This window comes from Acanthopagrus latus, chromosome 7 (genome assembly GCF_904848185.1).
Source record: "Acanthopagrus latus isolate v.2019 chromosome 7, fAcaLat1.1, whole genome shotgun sequence".
NCBI lineage: Eukaryota > Metazoa > Chordata > Actinopteri > Spariformes > Sparidae > Acanthopagrus > Acanthopagrus latus.
In genome coordinates, this window is record NC_051045.1 from 7,408,048 (window position 1) to 7,430,828 (window position 22,781).

At 40.5% G+C, this 22,781-nt stretch overlaps 2 protein-coding genes across 3 annotated transcripts in view; one reads left to right on the plus strand and one right to left on the minus strand.

Annotated features, from left to right (window-relative positions):
• Window positions 1-3,057: 3,057 nt before the first annotated feature.
• Window positions 3,058-12,662, plus strand: LOC119022293 (complement receptor type 1-like). The gene is made up of 10 exons (XM_037102995.1): window positions 3,058-3,219; window positions 3,306-3,509; window positions 6,011-6,110; window positions 6,191-6,264; window positions 7,503-8,072; window positions 9,371-9,467; window positions 9,643-9,716; window positions 9,804-9,980; window positions 10,075-10,260; window positions 12,515-12,662. The coding sequence occupies exons 1-10, from the start codon at window positions 3,165-3,167 to the stop codon at window positions 12,547-12,549; spliced, it is 1,572 nt and encodes a 523-aa protein (XP_036958890.1). The 5' UTR covers window positions 3,058-3,164; the 3' UTR covers window positions 12,550-12,662.
• An 83-nt stretch (window positions 12,663-12,745) lies between these two features.
• scube3 (signal peptide, CUB domain, EGF-like 3) overlaps window positions 12,746-22,781 on the minus strand; it is an 83,811-nt gene continuing 73,775 nt past the window's right edge. For both annotated transcript variants that reach the window (XM_037102992.1, XM_037102994.1), the window contains 13 exons: window positions 21,045-21,167; window positions 20,782-20,898; window positions 20,580-20,675; window positions 20,326-20,442; window positions 20,044-20,205; window positions 19,748-19,951; window positions 18,958-19,119; window positions 18,702-18,869; window positions 18,450-18,611; window positions 18,165-18,362; window positions 17,883-18,035; window positions 15,938-16,017; window positions 12,746-15,644 (listed from right to left, as the gene is read on the minus strand). In XM_037102992.1, coding sequence (XP_036958887.1) covers window positions 15,492-15,644; window positions 15,938-16,017; window positions 17,883-18,035; window positions 18,165-18,362; window positions 18,450-18,611; window positions 18,702-18,869; window positions 18,958-19,119; window positions 19,748-19,951; window positions 20,044-20,205; window positions 20,326-20,442; window positions 20,580-20,675; window positions 20,782-20,898; window positions 21,045-21,167 — 1,895 coding nt within the window. In that variant the 3' untranslated portion in view covers window positions 12,746-15,491. The remainder of the gene's footprint in view (window positions 15,645-15,937; window positions 16,018-17,882; window positions 18,036-18,164; window positions 18,363-18,449; window positions 18,612-18,701; window positions 18,870-18,957; window positions 19,120-19,747; window positions 19,952-20,043; window positions 20,206-20,325; window positions 20,443-20,579; window positions 20,676-20,781; window positions 20,899-21,044; window positions 21,168-22,781) is intronic.

The window sequence follows — 22,781 nt, forward strand, 5'->3', positions numbered from 1 at the left end:
AATATCATGCTTTAAATGGACCTGATTTACTTTTTATAAGCTGTAGAGTGTGTTACGGGGAAATGGAGGCGGAAGGGCGACAAAATAATCAGTTGCATTTCAGAGAATTTAATCTGCTGGTTGCTTTGACGCCTGAAATGATTCTTGAATGAGTCGATTCAGATAAAAGAGCTCTGATGAATTTCTGCGCTGATTGCAGATATTAAAAAAGAAATAGGCGACTGATTTTTAAAAAGGGAGAAACAGACACTAATGACTTAGTCATTCTTCACTGTTCTCAAAATGATACAGCTGGATGAATTAATTGTTTGTTTGTGTGGTTACATCCTCGAGGTGGGAGCAGGAATGTGCGGCACGGTGACGTCTACGGGTTACATTTTGTCCTGATGTTCTCAGACAAGGCTGTGATGACATTTTGATGTGAAGAGTCAAAACATGTCCACCACGCCTCCATCCAGACAGGGTGGAGACACAGAGGCGGAGGGAGTGTGAAGACATAATCATCTTACCTGCTGAGACACAAGGAGAGACTAAATTGAATTAAATTAACAAGAGGCATGGAAATAATATGAAGTTACTTGTGGACTGTACAGTTTTCACATAGTTGTAATTTATGTTCATACTGCCCTCCAGTATAGATGACATTTGTACTTTTCACATTGGACGGCTGTATAGTTAGCATATACTTTTTAGTTTAAAGGAACAGTTCAACTGCAAATGAAAATTCAGTCATCATCTATTCAGCCCCATGCTGAGGGGAAAGTCAGGTGAAGTTTTGTTCACAAAACATTTCTGGAGCTTCACAGCAAACCAGTGTTGCAGCTTGTTTTAAATATGTAAAGAAAAAAAAAAAAACCAACCAAAAGAAATACGACACGGCTCTGTTCAGCTCGTCCGGCCTGACCCAAGTCCCTGGAAGCCCAGAGATCCTGAAATGTATTTTAAAAGATGTTACGTAGAACATTTGCGCAGCAGTTGTGGCTCAGGGGTAGAGCCGGCATCTTGTTATTGGAGGGTCGCTGGTTCGATTCCCCTGGCCTGCATGCCGAAGTGTCCTTGGGCAAGATACTGAACCCCAAACTGCTCCTTATGCGCACCTTGTGTGGCAGCCACTGGCATCAGTGTATGACTGTATGCATGAAACCTCTGCTAAATGTACATTTGTGTGTGATCAAGCTTGTGGACCCGCTTCAGACAGGTGTATGCTAACGCCTTTAGCTCAGCAGCTAAAGGTAAGATTTAAACAAGTTCCCATCTACTTTTGTTGATTAGGAAAAACTCCAGAAATGTTTTTGTGGGTTACTAAATTCCAGACTTTCCATCTGCACGGCGGTGAGTAGATAATGACTGAATTTTTATTTTTGTGTGAACTTATCCTCTGACATCTGAAGACTTCATAAAACATTGACCTTTAAGGCCATCAAACATGAAGCAACACCTGTTTATGTCCTCAACACGCCCAAACTGCAGAATTTTAGGAGTAGTGAGGGAAAAATAGAGAAAAGTCAGAAGTTATTAATCTTCTCAGAATCACTTGATTTGGTAAATTATACATTTAAGTACCCAAGAAAAAGCAGCTACTGGTACAAAATACTGCTTACATGTAGTGAATCCATCTCTTTACTCAACACTGTACGCATGCTACATATGCACATTTAGCTGCTAATATGGAAACTGGTGCAGAGGTTGAGGGTTATTTTTACATTGTGGTTTTTGTCTTAAGTAAAGGGTCCGGCTGACGCTTCCACACTACTGCTGACGTGTACAATCGCTGTGGCAGTGACTCAAAATCATGTTGGCAAAGTGACTCTACAGGAAATCCAACCAGCCTGTTGTGTGGATTAAAAATAACCAGGAGGGGGGAAAAGTGGCTGAAAGAACCTTGAGAGCCTTGTGCAGCTCCAGCAGAGTTCTGAAGTGTATTAAGCTCGAGCAGCTAAAGCCAACACACAGTGAGCCTGCAATAAAATCCAACCTTTATAAAGACCTACATGTTTCTGCGAGGGTCATACCGACAGGTGCGTCTAGGATTCAATCTGCTGCTTGATCGAAGGGTGGATGAAATACGCCTCAAAAGTGATCTGACAGTTGAATACACACCTGCCTAAAACTACTTCAACAAAAACTGAAGATCAGTGGTCCAGGGTGTCGGTTACGGAGGACGGAAACTGCCAAAATCAAAATATATAGCAAGAAATGAATGACTTAATAAATAAATTAAAATGCCCTTAAATGCACCAAATACATCAAAAAGAAATATCGACATTAATTAATTCATAAATGTGTGACATACTTTACTGTTTTAATATGATTTTGTATTGGTTTACGTTTGTATTAATTTCTAAATGTATTTATTTATGCGTGTATTTATTTCTACTGCTTGTTATTTTCTCTTTGCATTTTTCCCCTAAACATTTTTTCCCCAAACGTATTTATTTATGTGTTTCCAGTTTAAATTTCTCTATGAATTTCTGCTTCATTATGCTAATGAAATGCTAATGGGACATGTGAAAGAGTAAATGGACTTCCAGCAGCACCCTCTGGGTGAGTTAGTCCGACTTTGAGAAATTTGATTTCGTACGATTTCTGCCGGACTGGCGTGATGACATCTTCTGACATCATGTAAACAGAGTGATGGTTCTGGGGATCTTATCTTCCTCTGAGAACAGCTTGTTCATTCAGTTACAGAACAAATAAATATGCCTGAGTTTGTTTGATTAACTCATTAAAGGTGTTATTTGAAAGTGAAGTTCGAGTCTCATTCCCACAGTCCTACAATCCTATAGCGGAACTCAAGAATCAACTTTTTTCTTACAAACAGCACCTTTAATATTGTTTGAATTTCTTCTGTGTAGACTTCTACAACTACATAATGACCCTTTAATTAATGTCTCCATTGTTTATATCATATCTTTGGTGCTTTTAATTTGATTGCACATTACTTCGATCCACTGGGTCGTTCATGGATGGGTTTTGGGTTTTGTCGGTGTGGGTCCTCCATACACGTGATAGCGGTTCATCTGTGTGTCCTACTTGTTTTCACGTCTGGTCCGTGGGCTGCGCCACACCTCCGCTATAAATTGCTCCATGTGATCCGCCTGTTGCCACTTTGTAATCTGCCTCCGAGGATTTGTTTACGCACGGAGGACGCGCAGAGGAGCAACATGAAGCCCGTCGTGGGGAACATCCTGATTTTATCGTTCACTTTACTCGCTTCAGGTAAAAACAAGACAACAAAATCCACTTTTTTTTCTTCGTGTGTGTGTGTTTTATGTTAATTGATGGTGTCTGATCTCCCATTAAAGCGGCTCAGCCGCCCAAGAAGTGCGGCGCACCGGTCGTGTACCCGCACACCAAGCTGGCCAGCAAATACAGCGGCAGGCAGCACTTCAACATCGGGGAGAAGATTTATTATGACTGCGCAGACGACTTCACCGCCTCCTCCAGATCCATTCGAGCGGTGCAGTGTCTTCAGGGAGGCTGGAGCAGACTGAACTTAAAGTGCGAAAGTGAGTTCTCAACGTGTTTATTCATCTAGTTTATGAATTAGAAGTAAAAGAGAAGGTTCTATGTTGTGTTTTTTTTTTCTTGCAGAGAACTTATGTTTAGTGATATTTGCTGTAAATGTGATTTAAAGCAGCGTGAGGCCCCCCAGTGGTCATGTGAGGACGCCTACATGTGATATTTTTTAAAATACTGTAATGTTATCATTAGAATTAAAAGCTTGAATGCCCCAAATAATGAAGAATTTAAGACAAAGGAAAGTTGTGGTTTTAATCCCGCATCACTACATTAAAGGGTAGGTTGACTTTTTTTCCCCCTCAAGCTTAATTGATGTGACTGAAGTCATTAAAAAATAGACCAAAGTTTCATCACCACTGTCTCCATCCTGATCAATGACACCAGAAAACTCCCCTTTATTCCTATTAGAGCTCAGACGCTCCTCATTCTAACACTAATACAAATACTTTCTATTTTAGTTTACTTATTTTTTGGTCTCATACTTATCTCACTTCTGCTGTTGTTCTATTAGGCGCTGTCTTTTTACATTTTTACTCCTCAAACATGTTTATATCTTGTATATTTCACTGATATTTCATATTCTATTGTTTTTATTTTAAAACAAAAGAAAAGAAAAGAGAAAACAAACAGGGCCCAGTGTGTGTGACCCTGACCAAGAAACACGCTGGTTGTTACTGTAATTTCTTTGGAACAATCTCTGGCACAAGTGCTTCTCCTTCAAGATAAATAAAGTGTTATTTTATCTTATCTTAATACTTCCACGCACTCATAAGAGTCTTTTGTTACTCTTATTGTTCCTTCTGGTCATACGGCCCCTGAAGAGACTAAACGGTCTCATACTGACGTTACGTTCATAGTCCTCAACTAACTTTCTGGTGTTTTTGTTTGCTGGCGCTGATATTTTTAAAGAGAAGATAAAGAAGTTTGTATTTCTATGATTAATTACAGACTAATGTCCCATTATTAGTGAGAAGGTAGACTGTGGAAACTCACCGCTTTGTTTTATTTTTAACTGGAAAAAACAAGGAAATAAGTTTAGTTTTTATCAATGACTCAAACTTTTATGCAACACCGTTCCAAAAATGGAACTCAAAGTGCTTTACAAGTGATGGGGGGCCAAAAATGAAAATGTATGTAGAGACTAATATTCATCACACAGCAATACAATATGGGTAATTTTTGATTTATTAAAAAAAATGATAATATGGAATATTATAATACTAATAAGAGACAACATGCTCAACTCACATTCATAGCTTCAGTACAGAGTGCTTATTCCTGTTCTAGAGAATAAACAAGAGGAAAAATAAAAGACAGCGTTCCCATCAAACTGTTTATTCTTGCCACACGGATGTTTCAGCGAAGACGCCCTTCCTCACTGTGTCTTCAGACAAAATTACAGTCAAACTCCACAGTTTATCATTAAAGTTTATCCAAAAAATACCCCAATAGGGGGCGCTGTCTGCTTTGAAGGAGAAACAACAACAACATGTAATTAAGAACAACAGTAGTTTTAAAAAATAATGACACCTTATTTTAATAACAAATAGTACAATAATTTAAACAAAACAATCGTTTTATGAAATCATAATACAAAATAAATAAAAAAAATAATTTAATAAACAATAACACTGATAATTTAATGAAAATAATACAAATTAATTCAATTCAAAGTACACAATTTAATAAAACAATAATTTAATAAAACACGATAATTAAACTATACAACAATTTAATTTCAAAACTTTTGGTGTAAAATAAAAATGTAACCATAAGTTTATGAAACATTACATAAAAAGACAGATTAAATAGGTCGAATTTTTTTTTTTGTTTTTTCCTTTAAAAAAACAAACAAAAAAAAAACGAGCTCCATTTCCAGCTCCTGTCAGATCCTGCTGATCTTCTTCTTCTAGCAGAATTTGTATTTGAGTGATTTCACAGAATGTGTGGTGTAAAGTTCCAGCCTGCTCTGTCACAGCAGCCTAATCTCTCACCTAATAACACCCAGTCTAGTTTAACTTGTGCGACAGGTATTTGAGAGCAGCTCTGTGCAGCTCCTATCTGCAGGCTCCAGTATGAACTAATGCATCAGAATGACACAGCTCTTCTGTTATTGGACCTGAAGCAGAGAAAAACAGGCCGACCAGATGTTTGCTGTCACGAGGTCTTCCACCTGAGTCTTCCAGCAAGAAGTACATTAAATCAAATTACCGAGCCTCACAGTTAAGCCTCAAACATTTTTCCATTTTAAAATCTCCCCCCCCCTGCATCAGATCCTTTTGTGGCAAATCTCCCTCGGGTCGGCGGGTCGGCTTTGCAGCAGCTTACTGAATCTGAGCTGTTCGGCAACTTTTGTAAAATAAAGAAGTCTCTGTCCTTTTTTTAAAATTTTGTTTTTTGTTCCCCTCCAACCCTGCAAATCTCATTTCACCCGTGATTTCATGATCTGATTAACCTCTGTGCTTTCTGCATATCTAATTCCTAACAGAGAGATCATGTGGCAACGCCGGGGAGCTGGCCAACGGAGAGTTCCACTATGAAGGGGACTCGCTGATTGGGGAGAAAGTTTATGCCGTATGCAACGAGGGGTAAGTGTGGAAGCCTGACAGATAAATCCTGTATGTGAGCCTCTGAGTTTGTGTTTCAACTCATATCTCCATGTTGATAGATACACGGTGAAGGGACTTAACTACATGGTCTGCAAGAGGGCTGGCTGGAGCGGCGACGTCCCAATTTGTGAAGGTGAGCATCAGAGCATTCTTACTCATTATGTGAAACTCACTTGTGGTCTTTGTGGTTGCTGCGCCTTGAGAGTGGGCGGCGTTGCGTTTTTAATATTGAGTAACTGCTGTCTGAATGTGACGCACGATGACGTTACTAGTTTTGATCCCTTTTAAATCTTCCGTCATACTCCATTGTGTTGTGAGAATAAAGAAGTAATCGTTCATGGCTGAGTTTGTCAGGGAACACATGGCTTAAATATTAAAGGATGAGTTCACCCAAAAATGTAGTAATTTATCTGCTCCCCCCCCCGTGTCAGTGGAAAGTTTTGTAGTCTACAAAACACATCTGGAGCTTCACAACAAAAAAAAGGTTGTGGTATCTCCTGATCACCTGAAGAAGATGGAGAAACAAAAAAATGTCAATAAAAGGCCTAAAATGTATCCGCACAGCTTGTCGAGTATAAGACTCTGGAAGCCCGGAGATGCCAAACAGAAAAAAAGATGTTATTTAATTTGAAAAGATGTTATTTACATTCTTCACTGTAGCTGCTAAGCAAAAAGTGCACCAACTGGGTGTAAGTAACGTGTTTTTTTTTTTGTTTGTTTTTTTTGTTTTTTTTAATCGAATAATTTTGGGATCTCAAGGCTTCAAATGTGTCTCACCTGTAAGTAGCGGAAGAGGCGATCATGACTGAAACAAATCAAGATGTGATATAAGTGGTGGAAAATCTTATTTAGAGTTGAACAAATAGAAAATCAATGACAAGAGGGCTCCTTTATTTGCTCTTCGCTTTTATTATACCACTTGCACAGTATTGACCAGTTTCAGCTGACGGGCCGGCACCAGGCTGACCATGAGTGTCAGAGAAGGTCACAGTCTGTAGCACACTCAGAATAGGGAGATTTAACAAAACCAAAAGGCCTCAGATGATGTACCCGACAATCATCCGGGTGCTATTGTGTACAAACGTTTTCCCCTAAATCAGCGATGTCTCTGTTCAAAAGTCAGTCCAATGGTTCAGACTCAGGCCAGATCATAATTCACAGTGCTAAGAGATGCAATAAAACGTGAGGTTTTAGTTCAGCAAAATGGTGCAAGGTAACAAAACTGTTTTGGAATGGGAATAGTCATGCAGAAAAAGACATTAATATATAGTCTGTAATGACTAATAATGAGCCAACATGCTTCCCACTAGATGGTGCCGGTAAACCCAGAGGCACAGAATGGGCTGTGTAACAGAATTTTGATCTCCTCAGAGGGTCGGCCCACCTGCTCCCCCCCTGTGGTGGTCAACGCTGTGAGCAGCCGCGGAGACGTCTCTGTGCACCAGGTGGGCGACAGCGTGACCTTCACCTGCAGTCGGGGCTTCCAGCTGGACGGAGCACAGCAGATCACGTGTGGCGCCGGTGGCCAGTGGCAGCCTGAACCCCCTCGGTGCCTGCCTTCACCTGAAACGACCCGGTCACCTGCTGAAACTGTGTCACCCGCTAGACCTCTGTTACCTGCTGAACCTCTGTTACCTGCCAAACCTCTGTTACCTGCTGAACCTCTGTTACCTGCCAAACCTCTGTTACCTGCCAAACCTCTGTTACCTGCCAAACCTCTGTTACCTGCTAAAGACAGCGAGTCAGCAGGTGGATGTGGCGTGCCAGTTGCCAGCAGCAGCTCCCACACCAGCCTGGCAGACAAATACATCCTGAGGACATCTTTTGGGTCCGATGAGCGAGTCCAGTACGTGTGTGTCGTCGGATACATCCAGGCAGGCGGCAGCAGGTATCGCACGTGTAGAAGAGGGCAGTGGACGCCGCTGCGGCTGAGATGTGAACGTAAGAACTTTTTAATTTTATGCTCTATAAACGTGTTTCTATAATGCCGAAGATCTTCAGTCTACATTCTGTGATTCTTGAATATTTTTTTTTTTATTGTGACGATCAGAGAGCATCCAACCATCTGTGGCTGAGGGATGTTGCTCGTTCTAAAGGATGATTCCAGCGTTTATTTTTTTGCATGTGTCACTACTGTTAAACATTTTCCAGAGCATGCTTCAGTGATTCAGCTTCTTTTTAAATTGTTGTTTTTAAATGTTTGCAAGCTTCCAGGCACCCAATTAATTTTTCAATTAAGCCCGAGAACACTTATTATAATATCAGGGCGTGAAATGGCTCACAGGTGACCTACCACTTTACTATTGCTTTTATTATAGACTCTTTAAATGAATTGGCCCTTTGGCAATAATTTAAGAATAAGTAGAAAAAGACATCAATCATTATAATGTATTACTAAACTTGCAAGTTCCAAGTCACTGAGTAAAAGTACTTATACTGCGCTGTAAACTGTGACTTTTAGACTATTATGTTGTAAGATTAATATATAAAATGCATGAATAAAAAAGCAGGATTTTGTTGTCGCAAATGGTCGAGGTGGAGCTCATTTAAAAAAAAAAAACTAAAAAATGCATAGGACGGCAGCTCTTGAGGATTAATCCACTGATTTATTTGAAAATGGTGAGTAGATTTGTCACAATTACCCAGAGCCCAAAGTGAAAACCTTCGAATCTGCTTGTTGCCAACGGCATAAAAATCTCTGCAAAATCATTAAATTAGTTTAACCGTCAATCAACTCATCATCATATCAGCTGCATTTGTAAATGCTGACGTAAAGTTCAGTTCATAAAAACACATTGTGGTGGTTTTTTTTTTTTTAAGATCTTGCTTTTTTTTTTTTAAGTACCCAGTAACTAACATTGTCAAATGAATATTTCCGTCTGAAATCTGGTGAAGTAGAAAGTGGAATAAAAGCATTCAAGTAAAGTACAAGTCGCTCTAAAGAACAGTACTTGATTAAATATACTTGCATTCCACCACTGCAAGTCTCGAGGAAATGTTCATACTGTGGTGAAAGACCCACTGGTTCCTTGGAAGAGGAGGAGGAGGGTGTACTTTTTAAAAACACCGGTATGGCCCTTTTTCTTTGAGGCACAAGGATTATTAACGGTCCTGCTGAGAAGTTTATTGTATCCAGTCTTTGATGCACTGCACGTCAATATATATAAAGATAGCTTTCACGAGGTCGTAATGAGCTGTCAGACTCTTAAACCGTTCTCCTCCTGTTTCATCCTCACAAGGGAAGCCATGCGGCTCAGCAGGAGAGATCCTAAATGGCTGGTTTGATTACAGCGGAGTCGAGTTTGGAGACACGGCTACAGCCGTCTGTGACGAGGGGTGAGGAAGCGCACACTCTGCTGTTTTTTCCTGCGTACTGTCTCCAAATTATTATTATTATTATTATTATTATTATTATTATTATTATTATTATTATTATTATTATTATTATTATTATTATTTATTTTTTATTTATTATGAAAATGTGACTCGACAACCATCCTTTTTCATTAAGGTATAATCTCGTGGGAAAGGCAACCAGAACCTGCACGAGTAAAGGCTGGGATGGCCGCATTCCTGTCTGTGAAGGTGAAGGGAAACTTTAGTGTCATTTGCGAGGCGATCTTTAATGTCCTGTCCTCTTCAGCTGTGCCAACACATCTGTATCTCTTCCAGCTGTGCAGTGTGATGAGCCTCCACAAGTGATGAATGCAGATATGAGAGGCCCCCACGAGCCGCCTTACTCGTACAGGACTGTTGTCCGCTATCAGTGTCGTGCGGGAACCCTCAGCGGATCAAGTGAGATTTGGTGTACCGAGGACGGGACATGGAGTTCTCCTCCTACATGCAAAGGTCCTTGATCCTTCCTTATTAGCACGGCACTAAAATAAAATGAAACAAAATTCCCTTTTGCCTAGCGAGATGTAAAACTGATGTTTCCCTACAGAAATGACATGTCCACCTCCAAGAGTGCCCAGGGGCTCCTGGGCAGGAGCTCATAATGGGCTGTATCAATTCAGGGACACCATATCCATCGAGTGTGAAAAGCCTTACAAGAGGACCGGCCCAAGAGTGGTTACCTGTGGGAGTGATGGCCAGTGGTCCCCTGGCCTCCCAAAATGTTTAAGCCTAGGTAAGTAATCGATAGCTGTACACCCCCTGTTGCAAAAAGGTGGTACGCTGTGTGAAATGTAAATTAAATGCCTCCAATCATAGACCATATTCACATGGCGGCCATTTTCCTCTGATGTGTGGGAAGCTGAAATGTTGCCCTGCCATGTTCCAGGTCACAAGTGGTATAAATGTTGGAAAACTGACACATTGTTGGTGTTTTCCTGCCTGCTGATTGATTAGCAACTGAAAAGACGATGGATGGTGAAAGTGTGGAGGAACGTCAGCGCCAGATTTTTCGGGGGGGGGGGGGACGACATTTCAAACCATCAACATGACAGTTCCTGGCTTCTGTAGAGGTCCATGCCCAAGCTGTTGGCGGACATTTTAGAATTAATTTACGTCTTGTGTCGTGTAACACCATCAGACAGTATAATGTTGGCTGGAAAACGATTGAACACGAAGGTTAGCTGTTGTCACACAGAAGCTAATGGGTTATCAAATATGTTGTTTTGCCTTGAAATATGGCCGAACGTCCCTCCATAGTTTGACTAACCCCGCTTCCATCAGTGTCTATTTCAAGGTAAAAACAACATTTGGTTAAGTTGGGTGTAGATTAATTCTAAAATATCAGACGTTTGTTAGCCTCATAGTGAAACATTGATTTAGTCAATTAAAGTGGTTGTATATTAGCTAAGGGGTTGATCAAATAGGTTTTTTCTTATTTTCACTATCCATCAACTTTTCAGTAGTTGTTCAATCAGAAGGCGACTTCTGTCACTGAACAAGGCAGCATGACTCAGAATCTGAGCTTCCCGGGAAAATGGCAGGGATGTGAATATGTTGGTTATAACACTTTTTGTCTTGGCTGCTTATAACTTGCAGAATGTTTATTTGTGATAGGGCACTCAAATTTTGACAAACATACTCTCACCTATCAACTACGACTGGCAATGTTCATAACTTCTCCAGCTACATCACTGAATTCATTATTGGATGTCGATGCCACTGTTACAACCTACCCCAATACCAGGGTATGGTTCAATTGTAATTATTTATTATAGGTCTATATACGTTTATTGTGCATGTGTCAACACTAATGCATCTTCCTGTGTCTTGCTAAGAAAAAAAATAACTCGTCACTGACGGCTAAATGAGGAACAGTGTCAGTGGTGTGGATCATAACGTTAGAAGAGCTTTTCTCAAAGAAAATTTGGGGATACTACCCATGAATGTTATACACATAAAAGTAGAAACCTTCAGCAGGAGGTCATAACCGACGTAAAATCTCAGGAAGATATTTGACAATTAGTAAAGCAACAATCATAAATAAATGTAAATGATAAAGTGTGTGTGTGTGTGTGTGTGTGTTATCCATCTAATCGGAGTGATCAGTGTGTGTGTAGGTTTTCCAAGTGTGCAGATTTTCGTGGGCCTAGATCTTGCAATTTACACTTTTCCTTGGGTTTGTTCCATGGAATAGTCTTTTTAACCAACCTAACTGTTTCACCCTGCCTCACTTCATCTGATGTAACTTTAAGTACATGTGATGAAGACACACCCTGATTAATTTTCCTCACCCACTGTCTCGACACACTGAAATAACAAGCAGTAGGATAGAGAACATATGTGAATTGTGATTCAGGGATGGTTGTAACATTTTCTTATAAGGTGTTGCAACCCGTCCACCCCTGTCAGCCATTGTTCAGCCAGCTGTGTCAGCAGGGTTGTTTTTGACCCCGACGAAATGACCCACATTTTACGTAAGATCTTCCACTTTAAACTAACACAAGTGACCTAATTCAAACATCAACAGTATCAGTAGTACTAATCAAAATATAGACTCGGTCCAAAAAATGACTTTGTTACCTGAAAACGTATGTTTTGGCTGTAAAATCTGATGTTATCCCTTATTAGTTAAAGTGATGCTGTTAGAACCGTCCCCAGTCTCCCGTATACCCAAACATGATACGATCACCTGTTTCAAATTGACCCATTAACCTATGTTTTTTTTGTTTTGTTTTTTTTCTTTTTCTTTAAACTTTCCCAGTATTTTTTTTTTTCACCCCTGTCCCAGACAGATTTGAAACAAGCTGCTGGCATCAAATTCTATTCAAGCAGACATTTACCTAATTAAATCAGTTATTTATGGTTGGAACACACAGCACCCCAAAAACTTTAGAGTCGGGGGCTGTATGTTAACTTTCTCAAGATACAGTTTTACAACATTAACCACCTATAATTTACCACTTTTCTTTTCTTTTTTTTAATTTCAGGACCTCGCACATACAGGTACAAGCCAACCGGGTAGAACCATTCACCAGCAGAGGACGGATAGTCTCTTAAGCTAGCTTCACAATGTCTTCCTGCTCAAATAAATACTTTTTTTATATATATATAATTAAAAGCCCCTTTAATACTGCATTAATAGTGATATATTTTCTTATTTGCTCAGAACATGTTTAAACTCATTATATAAAGACATTAAAATATGTTTGAAATGAAGCTGAAGTACAGTATGTTTATTTCAATAAGTGTTTTGGGCAGTAACAAGTACAAACTTGTCTCATTCACCTCCTGTACATAGTTTCTTCTTTTTTGTTGTTTTTGTCTTTTTTTATTTTACAGTTGATAATGTTATGTGTATCATCTCTATAGACTAAAACGGTGAGTGAGCATTTCATGAACAAACAAAGCTACAAGAAAGATAAGAACACCAATTCCATTCATTTAAAAAGACAATACAAAATCCAGACATTTCTTTACATGAGCAATAACAATTCAAGTGCAAATATCATTATCAACTCTATGATACATCATAGCAAACTCTCGTTAAAAGGCAACAATTCCAAAAAAAAAAAACTTTAGCAGGTTGCAGGAAAGAAGCCGATTCTGGTCGGAGGGTTGATTTTTGGGGAATGAGCGCACGTGGGCCAAATGAAAACGTTGCCTGCTTGTTGGCAATCGCGTACACAGATATTGGAGACTAGACGCACACAATCTGTGACTGAACTTGGGATTGGCACTCAAATTTTGACAAGTTTGGGAAATATCATTTAGTACATGATCTGAAGTGTACCATCTTGTATTTATTTACACAAAGGGGGACAAAACAAAATCCCTGGGGCAAAAAGTAATTGGATGATCTGAGAGCAGGCAGAGACTCAATTAATGCTCTGTGGAGGGCTGAATATACACGATAAGGGTTTGGGATTATAATTGTACACATTTGACTGCAATGGTGATGTTGAATTTAAAGGCATAATCCCTACATTTTGGAGAAATATTTCTTTACTTTCTTGCAGAAAGTCACCCACCCACCTGACCAAGGAAGGGTGAAGCCACACATTTTTTGTTTGTTTGTTTTTGTTTTGTTCTGATTCAAATGAGAAGATGTTAAAGGTTAAATTCAGTCATTATCTTGTAGGCTAAGCTAGGCTTACAGTCTCATGGCTGTAGCTTATTTATTTGACAGACACGGGCGGCATCAATCTCCTCACATAATTCCCCGCAAGAAAGAAAATACATTTCCCAAAATGGTGAACAATCCCCTTAACTGTTTTGAAGGGAAAACGTTAATTACATCACTTATTTTACCCTGTTTTTGGTCACAAAGAGAAATATTTCCACACCAAATACTTAAAAATTTGACAGACGTAATATTTTCAGTATTTCTCTGAATTAGAGAAACCTCTTCCGCACATTGTGACTGATAAATATTTCATACGAGTCTCAACAAGACCGCAGCCTACAACACGTTTCACAAGCTTTGTTGGGGGTCACAATTGGGTGTAACCAAAAGGTGTGTTTTCATTCATTGCACTTTGTACTACAAAGGTAGGATGATGTGTCCGAAATTTAGTGCACAAAACAAAGTGAGCCGCCCTGTTTTTTTTTTTTTTGTTTTGTTTTGTTTTCAGGGCGGTCTTTGGAAGAGCTGGGGCAGAAGAGGGTGTTTTGAAATGGGCACCGGGTGTCTTTGGATTTTGAGACGGGCGGGACATCAGGGGCGGAAAGGGGTTTTCATTTATTTATTTCGTTGTTGTTGGGGGAGGGCGGGGTGTCCTGCATAAGGAAAGTTAGGATCAAAGAATTCAACCCTCGTCTAATTTTATTTTCATTATTTACAAGATTGAAAACAAAAAAACATGGTAAAACTGGTAGTCCACAGACAGGCAATGTGAGATTATCGACTTACTGCGTGTGGGAACAAAGTATTTCAGACGTGGAGCTTCCTTTTTCGTTTTAAACCTAGAGACTATTAGTGTGTCGAGTACATCAGAAAGACAATATGAGATTGAAGAATTAAAGTGACCTTTTTTTTTTTTTTTAAAAAAAAAGAAGCAGCAAACATAATGTCCCTCAAAGACATTTCTTTCTCTCTCTCTCTCTCTCTCTCTCTCTCTCTCTCTCTCTCTCTCTCTCTCTCTCTCTCTCTCTCATTTCTGTGGCTCTCGCAATTATTAGTTTGTTATTCATCTCCCATATGTCCACTATGTTCCTGGAATGCTATACCACCTTTTTTTTGTATTTGCTTTAAAAAAAAAAAAACAGAAATTATGTCAAGGATGGAAAACACTGGTACAGTCTAGACAGACGGAACAAAACATAGATTAACTGTTTTAACAGCAAAACCCTTGGAAACCGCTCTAAGAGCTCAAATATGGTAAGGCTTTGAATGAAGTGGTACGCAGCTGCGACTTGAATTTAACAACCGCTCCTCCTCGAGGACAGCACACAGACGCTGAAGATGGAACCAGGGGTTACACAACACTTACACAAACACTTACAGTCATACTTAATGGTAGGAGTTGGTACACAGACAGCTCATTTAAGCAAATACAACAACAACAAGCTCTATCAAGCTCAAACCGCGCACACAAATCATTACTCCTACTGTCTGAAATGGGCTACTCTTTTCTTTTGTGGTGCCGTTGCACAACACAATAGAAGCCAAGCCCACTCACACACTCTACATCCCCACTAAATGCTCGCGCTCGGGACTGCAGACCTGTGCTGAATGGAGACTGACAAAAAAACCTAAAACACAAGTTTTTCAGTATTTCTCAGGTCTGCATAGTGTTTATTGTCAAAGCCTATGGAAAGTAAGAAAAGTTAAACATACTAGTATGTTGTGTTTTTTTTGTTTTGTTTTGTTTTTTTAAAGTCCTGTGAGATTTGCCGGTGTCGTCTGTCAGGTGGAGGTGGGGGGGAGGGGGTCACGATCCAGTGCTTCAGCGGCTGCGTGACGTTTTACTTGTAAGGTCGCAGGAAAGCGGAGACTTTGCTGCTTATGAGACGTATGAAGGAGCGAGGAAGCATCTCGTTGGACTCCCGAGTGGTGTACTTAAAGTAGTTGTTTGGGTGAGCCAGCACATCGAAAAGAGTCTTAATCAGTTTTTTATCCTGTAGGGGAGAACACACAGGTGTAAACACAACACATCAACACACAGTTTCATCTTTAATAATAGCTCGAAGCTCTTACACAATGCTGGAAAACAAATTACTCACAACAAACAATTCTTTTCAATATTAATGTACCACCTGACTCACAGTAATGTTTCTTAGTAACACTCTTTGTTTGGCCTAACAACAACTTTTAATGTGCAGCTTATTCCCTCATCGAATCACCTCTCCCTGGTGGTGCCAACAACAAACACAACCAGGAATCAACACAACAAAAAGTAAAACGTGCAAACCTTGAGGATTTCTTGATGGTTTTCTGATGCGTACAGTCTTCCATCTCGCACTATGTCCTCTACGAGCTGTTCGTAGTCCTCTGGATTCAGAAAAATAACAAAAGACAATAACGACAAACAATTACTTGACGTCACTTCATGAAGTGCAGCAAACAGGCCATTTGTAACCAAGAAAGTTGGTAAAATACTACGAATACACAAGAAACTTTGACTAGCTAATTTTTATGCCAGTTAAAGAAAAACACAAGATGAAAAACTAAACTTGATGAAAAAAGTATTCCCATGATTAGCCATTTAAGTTAAAATTACGAGAAAAAAGTCAAAATTATAAAGTAAAAAATTACGAGAAGTTCTTATTTCCAAATTTTAACTTTTTTTCATGTCATAATTAACTTTTCTCGCGCAATTTTTACTTTTTTCCTCAATTATTTCTTTTTTCTCTCATAATTAACAAAAATTCATAATTATACTTTTCTCTCATAATTTTCACTTTTATCTTACTTTTGTCATTATCATTTCTCCCTTGTTCCTCGTAATTTTTTCCTAATCTGTTTTTATTTTTTCTGACACATTTTTCCTTAAAGTTTCTGATATTTTTACCCTTTTCTGTCAAAAATGACAGAAAAAAGTAAAATAAATTATGAGATAAAAAGTAAAAAATTATGGACAGAAAAAAGTAAAAAGTATGAGAGGAAAAAGTGGTTGATAAAATATGTAAGTAGCAACATTTTTCCAAGAGCAGCTTCCCTGTTCCTCCGCAGCAGTAAACCACAGGGACTATTTATTTCGTATACAACAGTTCAAATAAAAACTTCAATGTAAGAGGAAATGTTTTATGAATAACTTGGTGCTTTTACAATGTGTTGAGCTACACTGATAACTCAGTCAGAGAAGTAACAGGTTACTGCAAGACAGATTTATTTGATTGCAATTGCATAGTTTGTCCACTAGAGGGCACCACACGTCTGTTACAAGTGTCGGCCTGTATTTCTGATACCAAACCAGCCTGAACTCTTCTGCTCCGTGTCTTTTTAGTAATTCTGAAATAGGTTTAACTCTTCATTTAAATCTCACCTCAAAAACAATATTTTAGAGTTGTTTTATTCTGTGTGCTCCTACTTCATCAGGTTCATCAGGTTAGAAGATGAGTGTGGACAGACTCAGGTGATAATGTAGTTGGAATGTGAATGTGCTGATGGGCAAAACAACTGGTGTGATACCATCCAAGATGGTTTTTAGTTCTTTTCAACTTAATTTTTTAAACTGCCCAATCTTTTAATGTATTTTGCGCTTTTTTATCTGATGGTTTTATATCTTTAGACGCACTCTGTACCTGGCATTTGAAAAGTGCTGTATGAAAAAAATTGTTGTTACCTCTGCCAGGGAGGTTATGTTTTCACCTGTGTCCATTTGTTGGTTTGTCAACAGGATTACACAAAAACTGTTGAATGTATTAACACAATTATGAGGTGGAAGATGGGTCTTGGCCTAGAATAGATCCCCATTAGCTTATGGTTTGGCCGAGCCAAATAAAAAAGTGAATTTGGTGGATTAAATTATGTTTTCATATGTTTTTTTTCAGCTGACACGTGGTAATAAGTAGAATATTAGATTAGGCTTGATTAAATTAAAAGGGACTGTTGGGCTTTTGCAGAAGTATGCGCTTTACTGAGTGCTATTCTAATTCTTACATAAGTAATATTCTAAGTATATATTATGATATATATTCAATGTCTATATATTTTTTTCAAATAGTGAATTGAACTATTGAACTTTCTTTTTTCATTCTCCTCCATTGTTTTGTGTTTTATCTCAGAAGCTGACAATTAAAACCAACACCATCCGCATGGCTTGTTACCACTTGATGTAAATAAATAAAATAATAAACTCCTAGATGTGACAGTTTATAGTAACAGCTGGCAGGTGTGATAAATGAGCTACATACCATCATATGTAACATAGGGGATCTGAAAGCCCCGGGCGCTGTTGGCCTCGTTGGACTTGAAGTTAATCCAGAGACGTCTGGAGCGAGCTGTGAAGGCGATGGGCCGCTCGTACGTCTGACATGTCTCGTAGGTGGTGATGGATGTGGCCGACCCTTGCAGAGGCACAGAGAGGACTTTGGTGACTAATCAGGTTTTCAGTGCAGCTCCTTGTATGGCGCAATCACCTCGCAGTATAAACACTGAATTCCATTGAACCAACAACCGGAAAAAGAAGCACTCACAGTTCTTCCTCATAACCAGCACATCGCCACACTCGTCCTCTGAGGGCAGGAAAATCTCCGGCACCACGATTAGGATCTTGCGCTTGCTGGGTGGGTTGATGTTCCAAATACACTCCACATTGGCGGGGTAATTACCGGGATAGTTAGGTGACTCAATGTAACCCATGAATTCACCCATCTCGCCACCGCATTGCCTGTCTAGACGCACACAAACAAAATTAATTTAGTTTCCAGGTCATGGTTGAGACATTAAATAAAACACAAAACAGTAATTTTCACACTCACTCTTGCACTGCGAGACACTTGTGGCACCATCGAAATCAGTGGTGGTATTCCCGGGGCAGGAAATACAGTAGTTCTGTCTAAACTCTGTCTGATACGTCCCCACTGGGCAGCGGATACACCGGTGAACTGTGGTGTTGTAGTAATGACCCGGAGAACACTGAACTGTAGAGGAGGAATGAAGATCCACATTACGTGGGGAAGGTGTTGCAGATTTTTAGAGTGTATTTTCCTTTTTTTGGCGCACAAACCGACCTTTGACTTCACAATCATGGAAGGAACTGGCACCTTCCCGCTTGGTGCTCAAGCCTCCCCCACAGGGGAAGCACAGGGTCCGTCCCAGATCTGGTTGGTAGGCGCCCTGAGGGCACGGCTGACAAGGTTTGAACCCATCGCTGGAGAAATACCCTGTTGGACATTGGCCTAGTAGACAATGGAGAGAGGTTTGATTAAGGACACATCAATAGATCAGAGATTTATGTAGAGCATCGTCTCTGGGCCTTCACAGTACCTGCGCAGGAGGAGATGTTTCGCGCCCCGACAGGCCCGTGGCCGTCACTGCCGGGGCAGAGGTCGCAGGCCAGCTGCCCCTCTTTCTCCTGGAAAGTGCCGGGCGGACACTGGACGCAACGCTCCTGCTCACCGTGGTAGTAAGACCCCGGCAAGCATCTGACTGAGAGAATATCCACAACGGCTTCAGTCAGAGATGACACGCTTCACTTCAGCTAGGTATGCATCACAGGTCACACCCCGTGGCCACTTTATCAGGGACACTAGTACAACAAACTGTAGTTTGAGCTCCAAATTTTGATTGATAAATCCATTAGTTCACTGCTTTAAATGAAACTCCAACTGTTTTGATCGTTCAGTTAATTAATCAAATCAAATTAATATTCTCTGATTCCAGCGTCTAAAATATGAATGTTTTCTGGCCAATTTTTAGGTCAAAACATTTGTTCAAAGCAGAGATCCCCATTAAACTTCATTAAACATTCTTTAGGTACATGTGTATAATAGAACGTAAATGGAGCTGCAAAGTTGAAATGCTTAATCTATTAGTTTTAGTATTTTTCTAAAAGAAAATAAATCAAAATTATCTGAGTCCAGCTTCTGAAATATTAATGTTTTCTGGTTTCTTTACTCATCTATGACGGTGAACTGAACATCTCTTTGATTTGTGGACACAGATATAAGTCGACAGAAGTTTAATTTGTGAGACTTCCGTTATTCTTATAGTTCTCAAATCGAAATCATTTCGACATCACAGTAAGAATAACTCCAATCCGGCTCTCCGGTCTTACCACATCGTCCACTGTCCCTCTCCCAGCCCGGACCACAGTTCTCCTGAATGGGAGCGACCTGAGGAAGTTTTTGGGCCACCTCGTATTCCAAACCAGCAACTCGGATCAGGAAGCGCTCCTGGTTGATGGACTTCTTAAGAGCCTTGATGTACGTCTTGACCTGCTTCTCCATGCGCTGTCTGAGGCAGCTGAGATTGCAACTCCCTGGTTATGGGGGAAATTAAACAGACTGGGTTTCAGTTACAGTCACACATCACAAGGTCAGTACAGGAAGTATATCGTTGCATTTGACTGACCTGTGGTGTCTCCAGGTTTGACCTCAGCCTCCAGCTCTAAAGTGATGCGTGTCACCTCTTTGTTTGCGGGGTTTCGAGCACGGCGCCCTTTAGCTTTCTTTGAGGAGTCACATTTGAGGTTGACAAATGTCACCAGGCAGTTGCTGCAGGGCTGCCCGCCTCCTGTGGACAACATGACATCACATCGTGTGAGGAAAATAGCAAATAGCCTCTCATAATGTTCTCATAATGTTCTGTGTTCCTTTTTATGTCATGTACTTGAACTGAATGACTAAGACTCACCTGGTCCAAGTGTGCGTCCTCTGTCCTCCGTCCTGCCGGTCAGCTTTGGGTGCAGGTGACACTTGGCGTTTTTGATCTTGAAAGACGCCGTCTGCTTCACTGGAGGGGCCAAAGTCTCTACACACAAACACAGCACAGTGGGTAGGAGCACATTGCAACATCACAACAAAAACAGGCTGTCTGTGAAGTTGTCATCGACAGACTGGACTGTCTCACAAAAGTGTCTGATCAGAGGAATCTGGAGGGCAGCGAACCTATGCAGCTCTGACTGCTGCTGGAGTTGAGCCTGGCAGGGGACTTCCCTCTGAAGATGGGGATCCCACAACTGACTGAGTAGCTGCTGTCAGACTCTGCAAAAGGTCACACATAGAGATAAAGTTTAAAGGTTTTGGATTTAAAAAAAAAAAAAAAAAAAAAAAGACTCCCGTTGTTGTATCTCGACCGTGGGTCACATACCTGCCAGATAGTGAGCCTTAGAGGCACAGGTAAGAGAGCAGCTCTCTTTCTTGCCCGTCTTGCTGCAGGTCAGAGTGGCCTTTGGTGCTACGAGACCAGGAGGACACTTCACCAGCTCTGAGGGGGAGAATAAAACATACTGAGGATCACACAGAGAGCAGAGTCAGTGAGGGCAGATCATCGAGACGCTTCCTGCAAAGAGTGTGTGTGTGTGTGTGTGTGTGTAGGTGAAACAACCACAAGAGGGCAGTGCTGCTTCATACCAACACAATCTTTTCTGTTCCAGTGCAGCTTGTACCCTGGTGGACAGGTACACTCATAGCTCCCCAGCGTGTTGATGCAGCCGTATTTACATCCTCCACGGTTTATACTGCATTCATCAATATCTGCGAATAAATATATTGACAAATAGACAAATTATTGGATGTGCAGATGCATCGCTGAAAGGACAAACTGTTCACAATTAGATTTCAAACACAGGCGGGAAGAAAAAGGATTTTTATTGACGAGGATTAGATCAGAGACCAGGAGAGAATTACTGTGGTAAAACTACTAAAAATAAAAACTCTGGAGTCAGTTCTGTTGAACTGACAGAGGATCTGGAGTATTAGCGAAAGGCACAGCTGTGACTGGGAGTTCCTGAGGGGTCAGCTCACTTTGTCCTGTCAGAGAGTCACAGTGTGGGAAGATTAATGTGCTGGCGTGTAAACAGAAGTGACTCCCCCGTTTTGATGTCGCCACATTCAATTTCACGGGCAAAACTTCTTTTGCTCTTCAGCGCGGAAGACTCGTGGCAAGCAGTAAATTATAATCACTTTTCAAACACACGCTGATCTGAAACTGCTAAAAAGCATCCGGCATCCAGATGCAAGGCTGGCTGCCATTGACGCCAGACAGAAAATTAGTTTAGTGAGTAGAGCCGCGGACAAGCAGCGGAGACACCGAGAGACAGACGCACAGATAATGGCAGTGATTGATGATCTGGCCTGCTGATATGAAATGCTCTTCCTTGTCTCATTCAATTATTCACCCTGAATAAAAACAGTCTGCGTGCCTCTGCACTCCCTGAAGAAGATGATGACTTCATCAACAGCCCTGCGCCGACGTCTAGCCAGAGCTGCTTGGAAATCGTTGTGAGAGATGTGCTGCTTATCCTCTGCATCAAAGCACTCAATATAAAGGACAAAGGACGCTAATGAACATCTGATGGCAGCGGAGCTCATCTGCCTCTTCTTGTTTTGACTTCCTTTTTCCTCGAAATGTAACCGAAAAGATTGTATTGTGACCTTTCTCCAGATCGTTTTTTTTTTTTTTTTTTTTCTTTTGGCGTGTTCTTACAGAAGCGAAGTGGAGATGAGTCAGGAAATAATAAGGACAGAGCAAACAGCACAAACTGACATTTAGACTCAACAACTGCTTTGTGTATTGTGGAGGAATTTAGGGATGTGTTGGGGCGATTATTGAAATGTTTTGTTAAATTTTAATCGCTTTTGTGTGCTTATTCATCGGCATCAGCGCCTCCCAGTCTAAACAACGCTGTAGCATGACTTATTTAAAGAGGAATTTCCTGGACGGCTCAAAGTCCACCTTAGACTCTCTGTGGGTTTTGCGGGATTAAACTTTCTTAGATCTATGTATACATGCATTTGGCTGGACCAGACGAGGTAAATTCAAAAACACAAAGCATTTAGCCACGACTGCTGCGAGTCTATTTTCATACCAGATAAGCAAAAAATGAGCGGATTGTTTTGCTAGCTGGGAGGGAGAATGGCTGGATATACTCTCACTTGGGAGGAATGTTGACAGGCCTCAGCACAATGCTTGACAGCAGGTCAGTGACCTAATTGGGTTTGTTTAGGGTGAGTCTATTGTTAAACACTGAGCGCAGCTTTCTGGATTGTTTGGCAGCTATATTTTGCTTGATAAACCGCACAGGGAATAACATAACCTTGGTTATGGCCGGGAGTGAGCGAGTACAACAGGGAGCGCCGTAAATCTCT

What these genes read in the sequence shown, in the direction of transcription:
- LOC119022293 (XM_037102995.1), top strand. Translation starts at nt 3,165, where the DNA reads ATGAAGCCCGTCGTGGGGAACATCCTGATTTTATCGTTCACTTTACTC. An exon ending in GTTCACTTTACTCGCTTCAG is followed by an intron (nt 3,220 to 3,305) that starts GTAAAAACAAGA and finishes CTCCCATTAAAG; the next exon opens with CGGCTCAGCCGCCCAAGAAG. An exon ending in TTCTCCTCCTACATGCAAAG is followed by an intron (nt 9,981 to 10,074) that starts GTCCTTGATCCT and finishes GTTTCCCTACAG; the next exon opens with AAATGACATGTCCACCTCCA.